The 14,665-nt window shown below is 43.6% G+C and overlaps 1 protein-coding gene across 2 annotated transcripts; it reads right to left on the reverse strand.

The window, feature by feature from the left end:
• Positions 1 to 3,475: 3,475 nt before the first annotated feature.
• On the reverse strand, positions 3,476 to 12,579 carry LOC111146802 (pyruvate dehyrogenase phosphatase catalytic subunit 1). 2 transcript variants are annotated; one of them, XM_022502488.1, is made up of 2 exons: positions 11,649 to 11,694; positions 3,476 to 7,585 (listed from the first exon to the last, which is right to left on the reverse strand). In XM_022502488.1, the coding sequence occupies exons 1-2, from the start codon at positions 11,677 to 11,679 to the stop codon at positions 5,928 to 5,930; spliced, it is 1,689 nt and encodes a 562-aa protein (XP_022358196.1). In that variant the 5' UTR covers positions 11,680 to 11,694; the 3' UTR covers positions 3,476 to 5,927. The 2 variants fall into 2 exon arrangements, with proteins under 2 accessions (XP_022358196.1, XP_022358197.1); XM_022502489.1 differs by lacking the exon at positions 11,649 to 11,694 and adding an exon at positions 12,527 to 12,579 and having other exon boundaries at positions 3,484 to 7,585.
• Positions 12,580 to 14,665: the final 2,086 nt, after the last annotated feature.

A 14,665-nucleotide genomic window follows, 5' to 3' on the forward strand; every position in this document is an offset into this window, starting at 1 on the left:
GAGAAATGTATGTGGTATACTTTCCACAGGACCTGGCACATAGTAAGTGCTAAAGAAACTAGTGTGGTGACTATTAGTACGGCTCAGGCTGCAAGGTCAGCACGCTTTCTGGTTGTACCCAATGCCATCTTAGTCTCTCTAAGCGAGAGCCACGGGATCTGACAGGATCACAGGCATGCTCTAGCGATGTCCACTCTCTGGTTGCTCGTCTCACGGCTCTATTTCTCCTGACACCAGGACTCAATGATCCAGTCTCTTTTCATCAGGCTAAATTAGGCTGTTTAACCTATGCCCAGATTTGGAATAAGAAAAAATATCGCTAATCAAAGTCCTTTTGAGCAAACTGTCCATCTAGGCACCACAGAGCCCTTTGCATATGGTCAGTTTCAAAGACTTTTCTTTTTCCATCATGTCTAATGAGCTGAGACAAAATGGCCATGCTAATGGAAACTGTTTTGCATTTCAACTGCTGCTATGCTGGCATAAAATACACGATTTCATAAAGGTTCGAAAATGTTTAAAATCTTTAGTTCCCTACAATTCAGCCCGCTCCTGCCTTTCCTCTCCTTTGCTTTCATTCCAGTCACTGGTCCAAGATGTCAGAGGATCTGATGCTCCTTGCCCCCATTACCGCCTCTAATCACTACTGAGATTGCTAACACCATTCTCTTCCTTTTCGCTGTCCCCCCCCCTCCTCTCAGGTCTCTTGTCAGATTTCCCATTCAACTAGCGCTTTTCTGCCAGAAGGCAGGCCTCCTAGAAAACAACTGCCAGCCAGTCACAGTTCCTGTCCTTCAAGGAGACAAACTGAGTAATTATCGCAGGAGAGATAAAATCTTCAGTTGATTCTTCCCGGCTGTTTGTTTTTGCTCAGTGCCCATGGTTTGAGGTTTCTAAAAGGCTAAATGTGATCACGAAATTCCTTGCACTGAAGTGAAATTCAGTTGTACAGTTTGGTCTAGTGTGTGCAGCAGGCCAGTGAATTAAGTATGGCTTAGAAAACCAGAGAAGTGTGAGACTTTAGGGCAAGGTCTTAGATGGGAAATCTCTCCCCTCCACCCCATGGGGTGGTAAGGTGAACCAAGAGGAAATACTCTGTCCTTCTGGGGCTAGGTGCCCAATACCTTCAAACAGCAGCTATAGTTCTTGGTGGGCCCTCAGAAGAACACTTCTCCCGTTCTACGCCTATCGCATATGGAGTAACAGGGATCCAGGGTTGGATGGGGAACATTTAACCAAGTTTTACTAGGGGATCTAAATTAGCTTTTTTGGGTCCAAATGACTCATTTGACAATTGAGTCTTTGATATCTCTCCCCTTGGATACAGGAAGCCATCTCCCCAGGGGGGCTAAACTTGTACAGGGGCTAATTTGCAATTTGGCACTTTAAATCTTTTAAATATGAGTTCTTTGCAACAGGAAACTAGATCAAGCTTTAGAAATCACTGAATCTTAACTATCAAATGAAACTATTAGCTACAGAATTAAATTATATCTCTGCATCTGGTTTAAGAACTTCTGATGAATGAAGAACAGAACTTCACCTTAAAGTTCACTCAGGTTGCTGTTGTTTTGATTATCACTAATGCAAAATAAAGTGAAGGCTGAACATCCACTTTATATACATACTGTGTTGGCTCAAAAAGAGAAAAAAAAACCCTGGGCCCTCCCCTTAAAAAACTGAAAATCCTGGTGGATGAAGAAGATAATTGTTTGAATTATCAAATTAATTGTTCAAATTGTTCAAGTTAATAATTGTTCAAACATTACTAGAAAAATTTAAAACGAGGTATGCACACATTTTCTGAACCCAAATATTGCTAAATAATCAAGCCCAAATTGTATGGGTCCTTAAAATATGTGGACTGGATAACCATTATTAATGGCACACAAAATACACGAATTTTATAATTCTTAATACATTTACTTAAAAGACTTGTAACTTAAGAGCTCTTTAGACAACAGTGCTGTATCCTGTTAGGACTCAATCTGAGGTATACATTTTGCCATAAGATCTGGGCAGAGGAGACTTAGTAGGATTAAGCTTGGTTTTCAAAGTCTGAAAGAACAAAGGAAAAGATCTTCCTACTGTAACAAGTCAATTCAGATGCCATTAAGATGTCTTCCTTTACCCAGCTTGTCCAGGACTTGGCTTCTGAAGTTATTATTTTTGAAAAAGGTATGTGAGGGGCGCCTGGGTGGCTCAGTGGGTTAAAGCCTCTGCCTTTGGCTCAGGTCATGATCCTGGGGTCCTGGGATGGAGCCCCGCATCGCATTGGGCTCTCTGTGCTCAGCAGGGAGCCTGCTTCCCTCTCTCTCTCTGCCTGCCTCTCTGCCTACTTGTGATCTCTGTCAAATAAATAAATCTTTAAAAAAAAAAACAAACAAAACGGTATGTGAACTACTGAGCCAGGATAATAAAGTCAGCTCCACACTCTCGCTGCACCCAAGGGCAAAGCTAAAAGCAACCCAGTCAGGCATGCGTTTTGACTGATAAACCAAGACCATCAAAAACCAAGGCATAATTTGCCTTTTTCTTACAGAACTGTCATTAGCTCAATCACTTAATGAACTTAATTAACTCCACGAAATTCTCAGTGGGAGAGGTACAGAGAGGTCAACAGCAAATGACCACTCCTTAATACTTTCAAACTTTGAGCATGAAAGACTGCCATCATTTTTTTAAAGGGCAGTTTTTTAAAAAGTCCTCCTGCCTTTGAGGAATAGAACATAAAACTCCCCTGTAATTGTATTTCCCAAGTTAAAGCCACACTTCAACAAGAGTACTTCTGACAATTGCTAATCCAAAAGTTGGCTTTAGAAGAGGACAGGGAGGGGCTGGCTGCTAATGCCCATCGACAATGGATAAATTGTGATGTATTCATGATAGAATGTTACTTGGTAAAAAGAAGAGACTACGAATATGCTCGACAACATAAATGAATCTCAAAAAACTTGAAAGAGTACGTATTTTATTACTTCATTTATATGAATTCTAGAATAAGCAACACTAACCTATGTTAGTGTAACTCAGAACAATAGTTACGTGTGGAAGAACTGGAAAGGGGCATGAGGGAATTTTCCGTAACGGATAAGTTGTGTACCTTTATTGGGGTTGTGGTCACCAAATCCCAAACTATATATTTAAAATCTGTGCATTTTATTGAATATAAATTATATGTGCTTTTTTAAAAGTACTAATTATCTACTGGATTCCAAAGTATAACTACTGTTGTAGAAAGCATCTAATAAATCTATTATTAAAAACCAACACAACGGGCCCCTGGCTGGCTCAGTGGTTAAGCTTCTGCCTTTGGCTGAGGTCATGATCCCAGTCTTGGGACAGAGTCCCATATCAGGGAAGCCTGCTTCTCCCTCTCCAGCTCCCCTGTGCTTGTGTTCCCTCTCTCGCTCTCTCTTTCTGTCATACATAAACAAACAAAATCTTAAAAAAAAAAAAAAATGAACACAGGCCATTCAGAGAGCAGATATGAAGCTTTAATTCACTGTGGGCATTTCTGTGACCAAGTATATAAACTTTTCACATGTCTTCGTACAGATACATCTTTTATAAGACACAGGTTTTTTACCAAGTACTGTGAAACATACCACCATTCCACTTAGTTAAGGGCGTATTATAAATATCATGAGCCACTGATTAAATATAAATACAGAGGTTGATACACATTAGAAAGTTTCCATAATAAAAAAAAGTTTAAGAAAGGCTAAATACCGTGAAAGTTTACATGTGTCCTCCACTTTAAGTCTAAATATCACATCACAGTGACAACCAATTACAGTAAAATCACAACTGCTTTTAGATAGTATATTCGAATTTCTAGCATCCAATTATTTTTATTTCCACAATGTCAACTCCACACTGCATTTTTGTTTCTAGAGAGAAGACCAGCTTTTGGACTGCAGACCAAGTTTCTTGTGCACTAACAATTACTATTTTGATAGTGACCACTGGAAGCTGAATTTATATATATTGTACTAAAAAGAAATGAGACTATTAAGTATATAATAATATGGAATTCTTCAGTGGCAGTGTTCGAGAGAAATTAAAATAGTAGCCTGAAAATGGGTTTTAATTGCTACAGCAGTCTACATATACTTCAATTAAAAGATGCCATCTGTCAAAATATTTTGAAATAAATATATAGTACAGCATTCCCCCTTTCAAAATGCTGCCTAGAAGAAAAGTTCCAAGCTGATTAAGGGAAAAAGTTGGGGTGGGGGGACAGCAACTCAGTAAACAAACATTATATGCTGTTCTGAGCAACAATCTGCCTGAGTCTGTTTTTCAGCTGAAACAAGTTTTACCGTCAGTTCTACGTTGCTTTAGTGTCCACAGTCCAGAGGAAGTCCTTGAACAGCTAGTGCATATTCTACAAAAATTGGAAGGACTCCTAAAACCCCCCAACTAATTATACAAGGGAAAGCTGATCACGTGTTGTCTTAAAATCTATGTAAATATCAAACATAGTCATAGTCATTCTTCTAACAGTGATGCTAGAATAAGTGATGAAAATATATGCACAGCTGTACACAAATCACCATTAAACACAGGACAAATGCCATTTGATGCATATCAAATAAGCTCCCAAAAAGCCAATTTGAATATATTTATTTTCATTTACTTTGATACAGCATTAGAAGGGACTGCATATAATTACAGAGACTGCTGCAAACAACACTTGAGGCCACTAAGGGATCTATTAAGCATCAGGCATGCACAATAGTTACCTTTTAAAACTTCTTGTGTCTATATCTTAAGATCTCTATTTATAAGCTCTAATATGTTTAAAGCATTTAGTCATTTTTAAACCAAATATTTTAATGGACCTATGTCTACGTGGGGAAAAACAAAAACTCCCTCCCCGGCCTCAATAGCCAAAAGTAATATTAAACCTTACTCCCCAATTTGATATTTAAGCTTATTTTCTATATGTCAGCCTTGAAATTCCAAAAGTGGGAAACATTCTTATCACTACTGAAGAGGGAGTATGATTTCCTAGCAGCAGTCTACCCACCACATACAGCATGCCAAGCCTTTCAGGATTCCAGGATAAGCAGGATTGTGCTGTGGCTACAAATGACAAGGACTGAACAGTCTCTTCTTTTTATTCTGGATCTTTTTATTTCAAACTAAATGAAATAAAATCACTTCATTACTACAAACTAAAAAAATTCTTTTTTTGAACCTCAATTTAAGAGTGGACGAAACCAAAAACATTGTCGTCTCTGAGTGCGTGGCAAAGCAGAAAATATCTTGATTACATTACGTAACCAGGGGTGGGGAAGGAAGTAGAGTTTGTTTTTCCATTTAAGAAGCATTCCAGTCAAACAATCACAAAATACTGATGAATTCAGATTGCTTGGTTCTCAGTCATTTATGGCTTAAAGTACTGGATTTGAAAACCACTTCAGGCTAAAATAAATTTTTACAAATAATGCATAGATCTAGTATCTAGGAAATCATGCAGTAAATAAACATTCTCATGTGCATTGGAATCTTAGTGATGAAAAGGGTCTGCAGGTGTGAATAGTAATATTTCTTCCCTTTTACCAAGAGAATACGCCCAGCAAGATTCTGGCTTTGGGCCTATTCAAGATCCTACTTGCCAGGTCATCTTGATTTTCTGAGATTGATAAAAGAAGCCAATGTCACAAGATGTTTTGCCAACGAGGAACTGACTTGCCACGAGGGCAAGTGCTGTGAGGTCCGAGCTAGGCAGAAGGAGGATCTTGTGATCCTGCCACCCTGCTGCAAAGTCAATTTGGAGTACTTGACCAGTTAGGGTATCAAATGAGTAAATGCTTAGAATGACCCACTAGAGATGTTTATTATCCTAGTGTCTTTTTCAAATCTATCTGCCCTTGAAATCTGTTTCAGTTGAGAACTGCCAGGGTAAGAGCCACTCACTAGTCTTGGTTTTGATATGCCCCTACAACATGTGAATTGAACTGAACCACAATGATTGTAATGTCGTCTCTGTACATCCGAGCAAGCTCCTCAGGAAGACTAAGCATTTTGGAGAGGCGCTCGTGATCAACAGTCCCAAACTCGTTGTTGCCTACAGCGTGACGAATGAGATGGGTTGCTGCATTCTGGTCCTCAAATACCGAGGACATCTTGGCTCTCCTCTCTGTTAAAAGGCCATGCATCTGTCCTAGAGTCACCTTGTAGCCGCCAACAGCTATGGGCTGCTGGTGATGCATGCCAGTCAGGTACTCACCCACAATCCTAACCACATCCTGCCTATGCATCGTCTCCCACAGCCCATCAGTAGCCAACACTAGAAACTTATCCTGTGGCCTCAGTCGGTGGTAAGTTACCTCTGGCTCAGCAGTGAGATAAGGAGGCGTGTAATAATTAGGAGGGATAAACTTGGTATATTCATTGTCATTCAACTGGTCTGGGCCTGATTCTATCACCCTCTTTTGAAGGTCAATGCTCCATTTGAACTTTACATCTCCAAAAGCCCTAAAAGGCATCAGCAAGCCGAGGAGCCGATCCTGTTTCACCACACTCTTGGCCTCATTCTTTGGGTGTTCCAGTTTCAGCCGTTCCAGTTCTCTTTCATTCTGTGCATTGTGGTCATTGGAGAGAGTGACTGCTGACCAGGAGCCATCCTCTTCCTGCACACCCAGCATGGCTCTGCTATCACCGGTATTGGCCACATGAAGGTCAACACCATCCACATGGGCCACACAAGCGGTGGCCCCAGAAAATGCCACTCGAAGCACCAGGTAGTTGAGGAAAGAATTGGGGTCACCAACTTGAGCCTCCAAAGAGATGTCACTGTCAAGCCTCTTAAAAGCGTTAATTAAAGCCTCCTTGACATCAATATCCGTGGACTCCCCAGTGTTGAGGTCTATAAGTTCTTGCCAGTAAGTCCTCAAGCTGTTGAAATACAATTTGGATGCCTCCTTACTGAAGTAATCATTGGGGTGCTTGTGCCACTGGAGAATGGGCAGCAGGGCCCGACCGCTCTCTACTGCATTTTCAATCTCTAGCAAAGTCTCATGGGGTAACAACGAGACGGCAATATAATAGAAGAGTCTCTCGCTGACCGCCTGGGAACAAGCGCAGCCTGCGTGGCCGTCGAAAACCCCCAAGAGCATCCCTCTGGTCTGCAAGCAGGTGGCTGCGCTTCTCCGGTCCTCGATGGGGGCATTTGCGGGCAGCTGATTGCTGTCAAATCCAAGGACCGAGCTGACATTTTTGCCATCAAATTCTGGCACTTTGAAACTGTATTCATTTGCTTTCAGGATGCTGTTGACCTGCGGAGGGGTGAGGTAAAATTTCTGTGGCGTGGAAGCGTATCTCCGTCCTTGGGTGTGCTGCCACCAGCCCTCCTTCGGCCGGCAGAAGGTAGCGTACGCCGGGGGTGGCGTGCATCTCAGGCGGCTCTGTGCCAGGTATGGAGACGAGCAGCACAGATGTCTGTGGTGGCAGTAACACGCGGTGCCATAGATTCGGCTCAGTTCACAGTTCCGGATCAGGGGGAAGAACAGCTGAGTTGGTGCTGGCATGGCATCAGAAAACAGCGGCAGGCTGGAGCTTCTGACGGGGATTCCTAGACAGCAATCACACAGACACGCACAAAGGGAGGAGTTACATTTCACATCACTTCACCTAGTCTTGCTTTTATAACATATATGCAGCAGGGGAGTCTACACACTAAGCCCTGTGCTCGGAAGCACTGTATTTCATACGCCTACCATGCCCTGTGTCTACAGGGTATGTTCTGCTAAGCACAATCCTCAGTCACTCACGGAGCCAGGACTGGAGCGTAGCTTTCCTTTACTCTTTTCCTCATATTTCTTTGTGCAGTGCAGACTGTACAGAATGTACAGTCGATTTGGCTGGGAAAAAAGCCGAGGAGCTGAAGATTACATAACATTATGCAGTGGCAGTCTACCTGGCCAATCACCCTCCTCCCTCTCTATCCTTAAGAAGGCCCTGGATCTCCCATACTGCTCAGGGACCCGTCCCATCAATGAAAATCCCATTTCTAGAGTTGTGGTCAATTGTTAACATTTGATTACACATGGCTATCACCAAAAAGGTGTTAGAACGCATCCCTGACATGTATATACGTATGTATATTCATGAATTATTTTGTAAGTTACATATATATACCACTGTTAGTATAATGTTCATTGTAACATATACAGAAAATTTTACATAATAAATAAAAATAGGAATTCCAGTATTCCCTTCTTGCACCCCAGTAGATGGTCTTGCAAACCAAGCTTCTCTAGACCACTGCAACAATTTGGTGAGCTTATGAACATAGGTCTGCTGCCAAACTGCCAAACGATCCTAGAAATGTCAGTTTACCTCTGTGGGCCTCACTTCCCTAGGTTGTAAATGAACACAGAGAAGCGGATGCTATTGAAGGTCTTTGGGATTCTATGCTTTTATAAGTGTTAGCTGAAGTGAGGCTTTGAAATCAAATGCTGGTTTCATTTTTTTTTTGTTTAATTTACTGTACCCTTTGTGATTAAAGAAAAGTTTAAGTATACGAGTAGCTCTAAGACTTTGTTAGTAATGTAAATGCTCTCAGTTCTGGAACTTAATTTACTTGCTAGCATTTTGTCCTGCTAATCAGCTGTAAGAGAAAGCTACAGAAATACTATTTTGAACCATTACGGATCCCAAGTAGAATTCAATCCCTAGAAAAATATTTTCTCTTAGATTTAAAAAAAAAAAGTATCCATTTGCCTTCAATAAGCAATAAAGAATAGTGAAATAATAGTCTAAGATTTGTAAAAAAAAGGTACAAATATTAATCAAGAATAAAAATTATACCGTATGACACTGAAAATATTGCCAAATATTTACCTAGAAAATTTTATGGATGTGTATCACTAATCTAGATAATTCACAAAAAAAAAAAAAAACAAACCTCTCTTCCTTCTCACTAACATATATTTCCCCTGAATTCTTGAAGCATTGCTTCAAAAAATTCATTTGGCCTATAGCAAAATAGACTTTAGAAATACTTTATTGCTTTTTAAGAAGGCTCCATGGTTAGCGTGGAGCCCAACCCGGGGCTTGAACTCAGGACCCTGAGACCAAGACCTGAGCTGAAATCAAGAGTCGGACACCTAACCGAATGAACTACCCAGGTGCCCCAGAAATACTTCAAATAAGGAAACAATGCAGTAAACAAAAAAGAATACAGAAAACCATTTGAATCTTAATATCAGCAATTCTTTCTTAAGTTTGAACTCATTATAGGAAGAAGAAAGTACAAATAGCTCAGAGATTGTTAGCTATAAGTTACATTACTTCCAGACACCCTCCTTTTTTTTTTTTTTTAAGATTTTATTTATTTATTTGACAGAGAGAGATCACAAGTAGACAGAGAGGCAGGCAGAGAGAGAGAGAGAGAGGGAAGCAGGCTCCCTGCCGAGCAGAGAGCCCGATGTGGGACTCGATCCCAGGACCCTGAGATCATGACCTGAGCTGAAGGCAGCAGCTTAACCCACTGAGCCACGCAGGCGCCCCCAGACACCCTCCTTTAACAAGTAATTGGAGAAGTGAAAGTGGGATGTGGGAGAGCAGAGAAAATCAAGCACTGAATAGTAATCAATTCTTGTTTGCTTTTGTAATAAGCACTGCATAAGCCAGGCATACAGAAGAACCCCTTCTGCAAGTGATAGAAACTACCATTATTTAAAATGTACTATTTAAGAAGGAATTTGTTTTAAAAAAACTGAAGATAAGCATAGGCAACAGAAAGTAATGATTAGAATTTTGGAAACAACGAAAGAAGCACTGTGAAATGCAGTAATGAAAAACAGAAATTCCAGAAGAACAGGATCATATCAAGACTAACCATTTAAATAACTGCACTTCAAACTGAAAGTCATCCAAAGGGTACATGATTGAGCCAGGAGATGTGCTCAGATGTTCAGCCACATGACACTGGCTTGCAGACATAAACCATATCTCTTGTTAGATTTGCATGCAGAAAGCACATTAACTCATTTCATGCTTTGTATAAAGATTTTCTGTTATTAAAAATATAAACAGATGCCCACCTTAAGAGAAATTTTCTCTATAACTTTAGATAAGTTTGCATTTGTGCTATTTTAAAATTTAAGACTTTTACAGAAAGAAGAAATGTTTTTTTCTGCATGGAATGTAGACTGAATCAAAGTACTACTGTGTGTGTATGTGCACGTGTGTGTATGTGTTTGCAAGGGGGGTTTGGTAGATGCGTAACAGCGTCTGGTTATGTGATGTCTAATCAAGGAATAACAAGTCCAAGAAACCTGCACTTTCCTTTAATACTTTGTTTTGACAATTTTTTAGCTTTTGTAGTTGATTGCAAAATGAATGAAAGATTGTGGCAAAAAAAACTGATTCATGCAGCAGATGCTCTGAATAATACATAAATTCAAGCAGCAAGTAGTTAAATATTCAGGTAATACATTTTTCCTTCAAGACAAAATTTCTCAAGATTTAAAAAAAAAAAAGCAGAGTAGAATTTATCAACTGTATCTTTCAGTTATTCAGGAGCTTAGCATATGGACTGAGACTGTATCCCAATTCCCTAACTCCCAAAATGCCTTCAAAAGACGAATTCTTAGAGAATATGGAATTCATGAAAACCCTGCTCTGTGATTAATAAATATTCTATCACCACCAGTACAAATAACATATTCTCTCCATCAGATCAGATATCCTTAGAAGTCAGAGTACTTCCAAATGCTTTTTTAAACCATAAGTGAGCCTTCAAAAACTGTGAGTATCTTTCCGAATATCCTGTGATTCAAAAAGAACAAAACCCCACAAAAATCAAAACTTTTGCCGACAACCTCACTAAATTAATTAAGTAGAAAACTCTTGATTAGACAATTAAGAACAGCAACAAGGTACAGTGTTAGTAAACTGGAGCAGTATCATAGTTTCAAGTGATTTCTGACCACGATTTCACTGAAAAGTTCCCATCCCATGATCCAGACTCCACCACCTTACATGTAGCATCTTAGTCCTGGGCAAATTTGGCCCATGTTACCAATGACTAATAAGAAAAGATGCATTGCAATCCGAAACAGGAGAGAGACCTATCCATTCTTCCTGATGTGCTGGGCAGAGCCTGTGCCAAGAAATGATTCCACTTCATTCAATAAACTCACGGATCATATTAGAAAATGCTGTTAATACTGCACCAACTCCGGGGCTCTTTAGCTTTTAACGCTTTTGGTATAAATGGGAAAAAAAAAAAAAGAGCTATACTAGTCATTAAACGTGTCAGAACCTCAGTTTATGTAATCCAATTACATTATATATCCTGTATAAAGACTTTTCCGTTTCTCAGCATTTTCTGGAAATGCCTAGCCATTTCATAGCTCCCATTATCTGTACAAGAATGAAGAAAGCGATTTCCCTCAGAAGACCCTAAGCCCCCAAGCCAGCACTTGTTTGATTAGTTTCCTTTGTCCCCACCTGAAAATTGCACTCTCTAAGGTAATCAAAGCTATCCGGGTCCAGGACCCCTTTGTCCCCTTTTTCTATCTACCTCACCCCTTAATTCCACGGCGACCCACTTAGAACCATCCACGCACAAAATCAGTCACCATCCTTCCTGGGTACCCAACGCAGGTAGTTAAGTGAATACCTACCAATTCGTCTGGGCCCGGGACACACACACATTCTCCTGTCATCACAACACGGAGCCGACAACATCCACAACCCGCGCGGACAACAGCAGCGACAGCAGCACCGGCCCATTGAAAGCAAGGCAGAGATGCTCATTAGAGGAGGCGGAGGCGGGGGAGGCGGGCACAGAGGAGGGGCGAGCTCTAGCTCCAGCCCCGCGAATGGGGCTGGGGGGGGGGGGGGGATGGAGCAGGGAGAAAGGGGAGGAGAGAAGGAAACCAACCAAACAAACCCACCCGGCGAGAGAGTCAGGGACGCAGCCCGAGGCGGCTGGAACCCAGAAGCGAGCAGAGATGCGCCCCGGGACCGGCCCCTCCATCCAGCCCGGGCGCGGAGCCCACCGGCCCCCGACATCCTCCACCTGCTGCCCACCCCGCCCGGCCCACGCTACGCCGGCTCCGGTCCAGAAGCCTAAGACAGGGTCCACCGCGCAGGTGGGGTCACACCGGACCCCGCGGTGCGTACGGGGGACCCTCAGGCAGAGACGCCACGCCGCCGCACCTCCCCGGAGCCAGCCCTCCGGCAGGACCCCACGGCGCCCCGGCGCTGACAGCGGCCGCGGTCGGCCCGCCCCCCAACCCAGAGCCTGCACGGCTGCCCCTCCCGCCCCCCCAGCGCCGCCACGCCCGCCTGCAGCCCCGACGCCCCCGCGCGCACCTAGCGCTCCGGGGCTCATCCTCCCCCCCCCCCCCCCCCCCCCCCCCCCCTGCTCCGGCCGCCGCCCTTCGCACGCCCATGGCCGCCGCTCCCCACGCGCACCGGGCACCCCCCTCACAACTTTGGGCGGGTAGCAGGGGATTCCGGACCCGGCGGCTCGGGACTGGGAGCAGGGAATACGAACCGGGCACGCAGGGGAGGAGCCGCTTCTTCCCGACGAGGAGACGGCCGCAGCAGCGGCGGCACCAACCCGCACTCCTTCCAGGCCACCCGGTTTAACTCCCCGGTGTGCGGCCCCAGGCCCCCAGCTGGCCCATTCTCTGCCCAGCCGGGCCGCCACCCTGCCCCGCCCGAACGTCGGGGCCGGAGCACTTCCCGCCTCCGGATTGGCTGCGCAAGGGCGAGTGGGCGGAGAGGAGCAGAGCTAGCCTAGCCCGAGGCGGGGGGGGCGGAAGAACAGCGCGCTCCGCGCCAGCTTTGTGACGTCACGGGGGTCAGACAATCCCTTCCATTCTGAGCGAGCCGCTCATTGGTTCCACGGGCCCGCCTCACGTGACCGCACCGGTAGCAGGGCGGAAGGTGGGGCTTCGTGGCGCTTGGGACCTGCGACCCGCTAGGCGGGGCGGCGTTGATGCGGCTGGCGACGGGCAGGGTAGGGGAGAAGCTTTGGGGCTTGCCCCAGCATCGCCACAAGCTGCGGTTCCCGTGGACTGGCTGCTCCCAGCCGGAGGAGCTTCCGCGAATCCTTGGCGCCTCGGCGGGGGACCGGCCAAGTGCCAGGTGGCCAGGCGGCTGAACCTCCTTGCGCTTTCCTGGTGGCTTCGTAGGAATAGGCTGCGGGGACGACTCAACCAGTTGACGACTCAACCCAGCAGGGAACCGAATTCCCACCGTTTCGCCCTAGCCTAAAATATAAGGCACGGCAGTCCCAAAGTATCTGTAGCCCCATCCATTTGCATTCTTTTGCAGATTTTAGAAACATTAAGTCAGATAATGTTTTCTGTCGTTTTCTGGACACCTCTCGGGGTCTAGGGAGAGGAAGCCGGTCTAGGAAGTTGTGAGGAGGGAATTCTTTTCCATGTAGAGTGGGTGTGTGCTCTGAAGGGCTTTGAAATCAGTATTGTCTGTCTCGTTTTCCCTGGTTAAAAGGAAAGAGAATGCAGCCTGCAGAAGTGGGAGGAGCCCTGGACTTGGGAGTCAGAGGAACAACATCCAAGTCATTTCTGCTCCGTGAGACTCTGTTTCTGTGAGATGAAGTTAGGCTTGCGATGGCATTGGCGTTCTGTGATTAAGCAGAAGACAGCCTGAGGGCTTCTTCGTTTGTCTCAATCAGCACATATCCCCTCTTTATGGGAAATCAGTCATTGATAGTGGCCTCTAAAAGCTTCCTTGGAGATGACAGCAAGTTGATCATTGCGCTTACCCTGCCTAGTGTTAAAGTTTACTTTGATTTCTTAAGCATATCTGGTTACTAGCCAACAAAGTTCATAAAGTGATGTCAGCTGGATATAAAAACCGCATGTTAATAGCATTGTGACGTTCTATTTCTATTAGTCTCGCATTATTTGATTTGTATGTAGTAAAGAAAAAACTTTATATACACAAAACAGTGCCAAGAACAGGTTTTTCATAATTCCTGGATGTTTTCCGCTGCCTCCTCTAGTCTCTAAATAAATTAGAGGAGAACTTTTTTGTTTGGCTCCAACCTGCCCACAAAACTCTTGTAGCTGCTCTAATGCTCTTCATCCGCATTTAGAACGCCCATCTGCCTCACTTCCCCCTTTCTTTTTTACTTCTCAAATGAGCTGCTCATAATTTTGTAAGTATTCTTCAACGTCCTACTAGTATATGATTTTTTTATCTCGTTTTTTCTTGGTTCATAGAAACAGTAGAATGTGGTTTAGCATAGTAAGAGCAGATCTGGAAGCAGGCTGCCTGGGTTCCAGCCTCAGCTCTGCAGCTTACTATGTGATCTTGGGCAACTTTGTTCTGGTTCAGCTCTCTCATGTGTAAGATAGGAATAAAAATAGTAATAACACAGGGTTGTATTATGTAGGCCAATATAAATATATTGTGTTAAAGAAAGTACACAGCAGGTCGTAAAGGCTATGTAAGTATTAGCTATTACTGGTGCAAGTGTCGCTCAGTCTGTAGAGCATGTGACTCTTGATCTTGGGGTTATGAGTTCGAGCTGCACACTGAGTGTAGAGATTACTTAAAAATAAAATTTTAGAAACTATTAGCTATTAATATTGTTGACATGTGTCCAGATAAGTGTGCTTCTTTTCAATTTAGGACTCCTAAAGAGTGAGAGATCTAGATT

Source organism: Enhydra lutris, unplaced genomic scaffold, assembly GCF_002288905.1.
Source record: "Enhydra lutris kenyoni isolate GAN:26980312 unplaced genomic scaffold, ASM228890v2 scaffoldscaffold14, whole genome shotgun sequence".
Classification (NCBI taxonomy): domain Eukaryota; kingdom Metazoa; phylum Chordata; class Mammalia; order Carnivora; family Mustelidae; genus Enhydra; species Enhydra lutris.

What these genes read in the sequence shown, in the direction of transcription:
- LOC111146802 (XM_022502488.1), bottom strand. Translation starts at nt 11,679, where the DNA reads ATGTGTGTGTGTCCCGGGCCCAGACGAATTG. An exon ending in TCCCGGGCCCAGACGAATTG is followed by an intron (nt 7,586 to 11,648) that starts GTAGGTATTCAC and finishes ATTGCTGTCTAG; the next exon opens with GAATCCCCGTCAGAAGCTCC.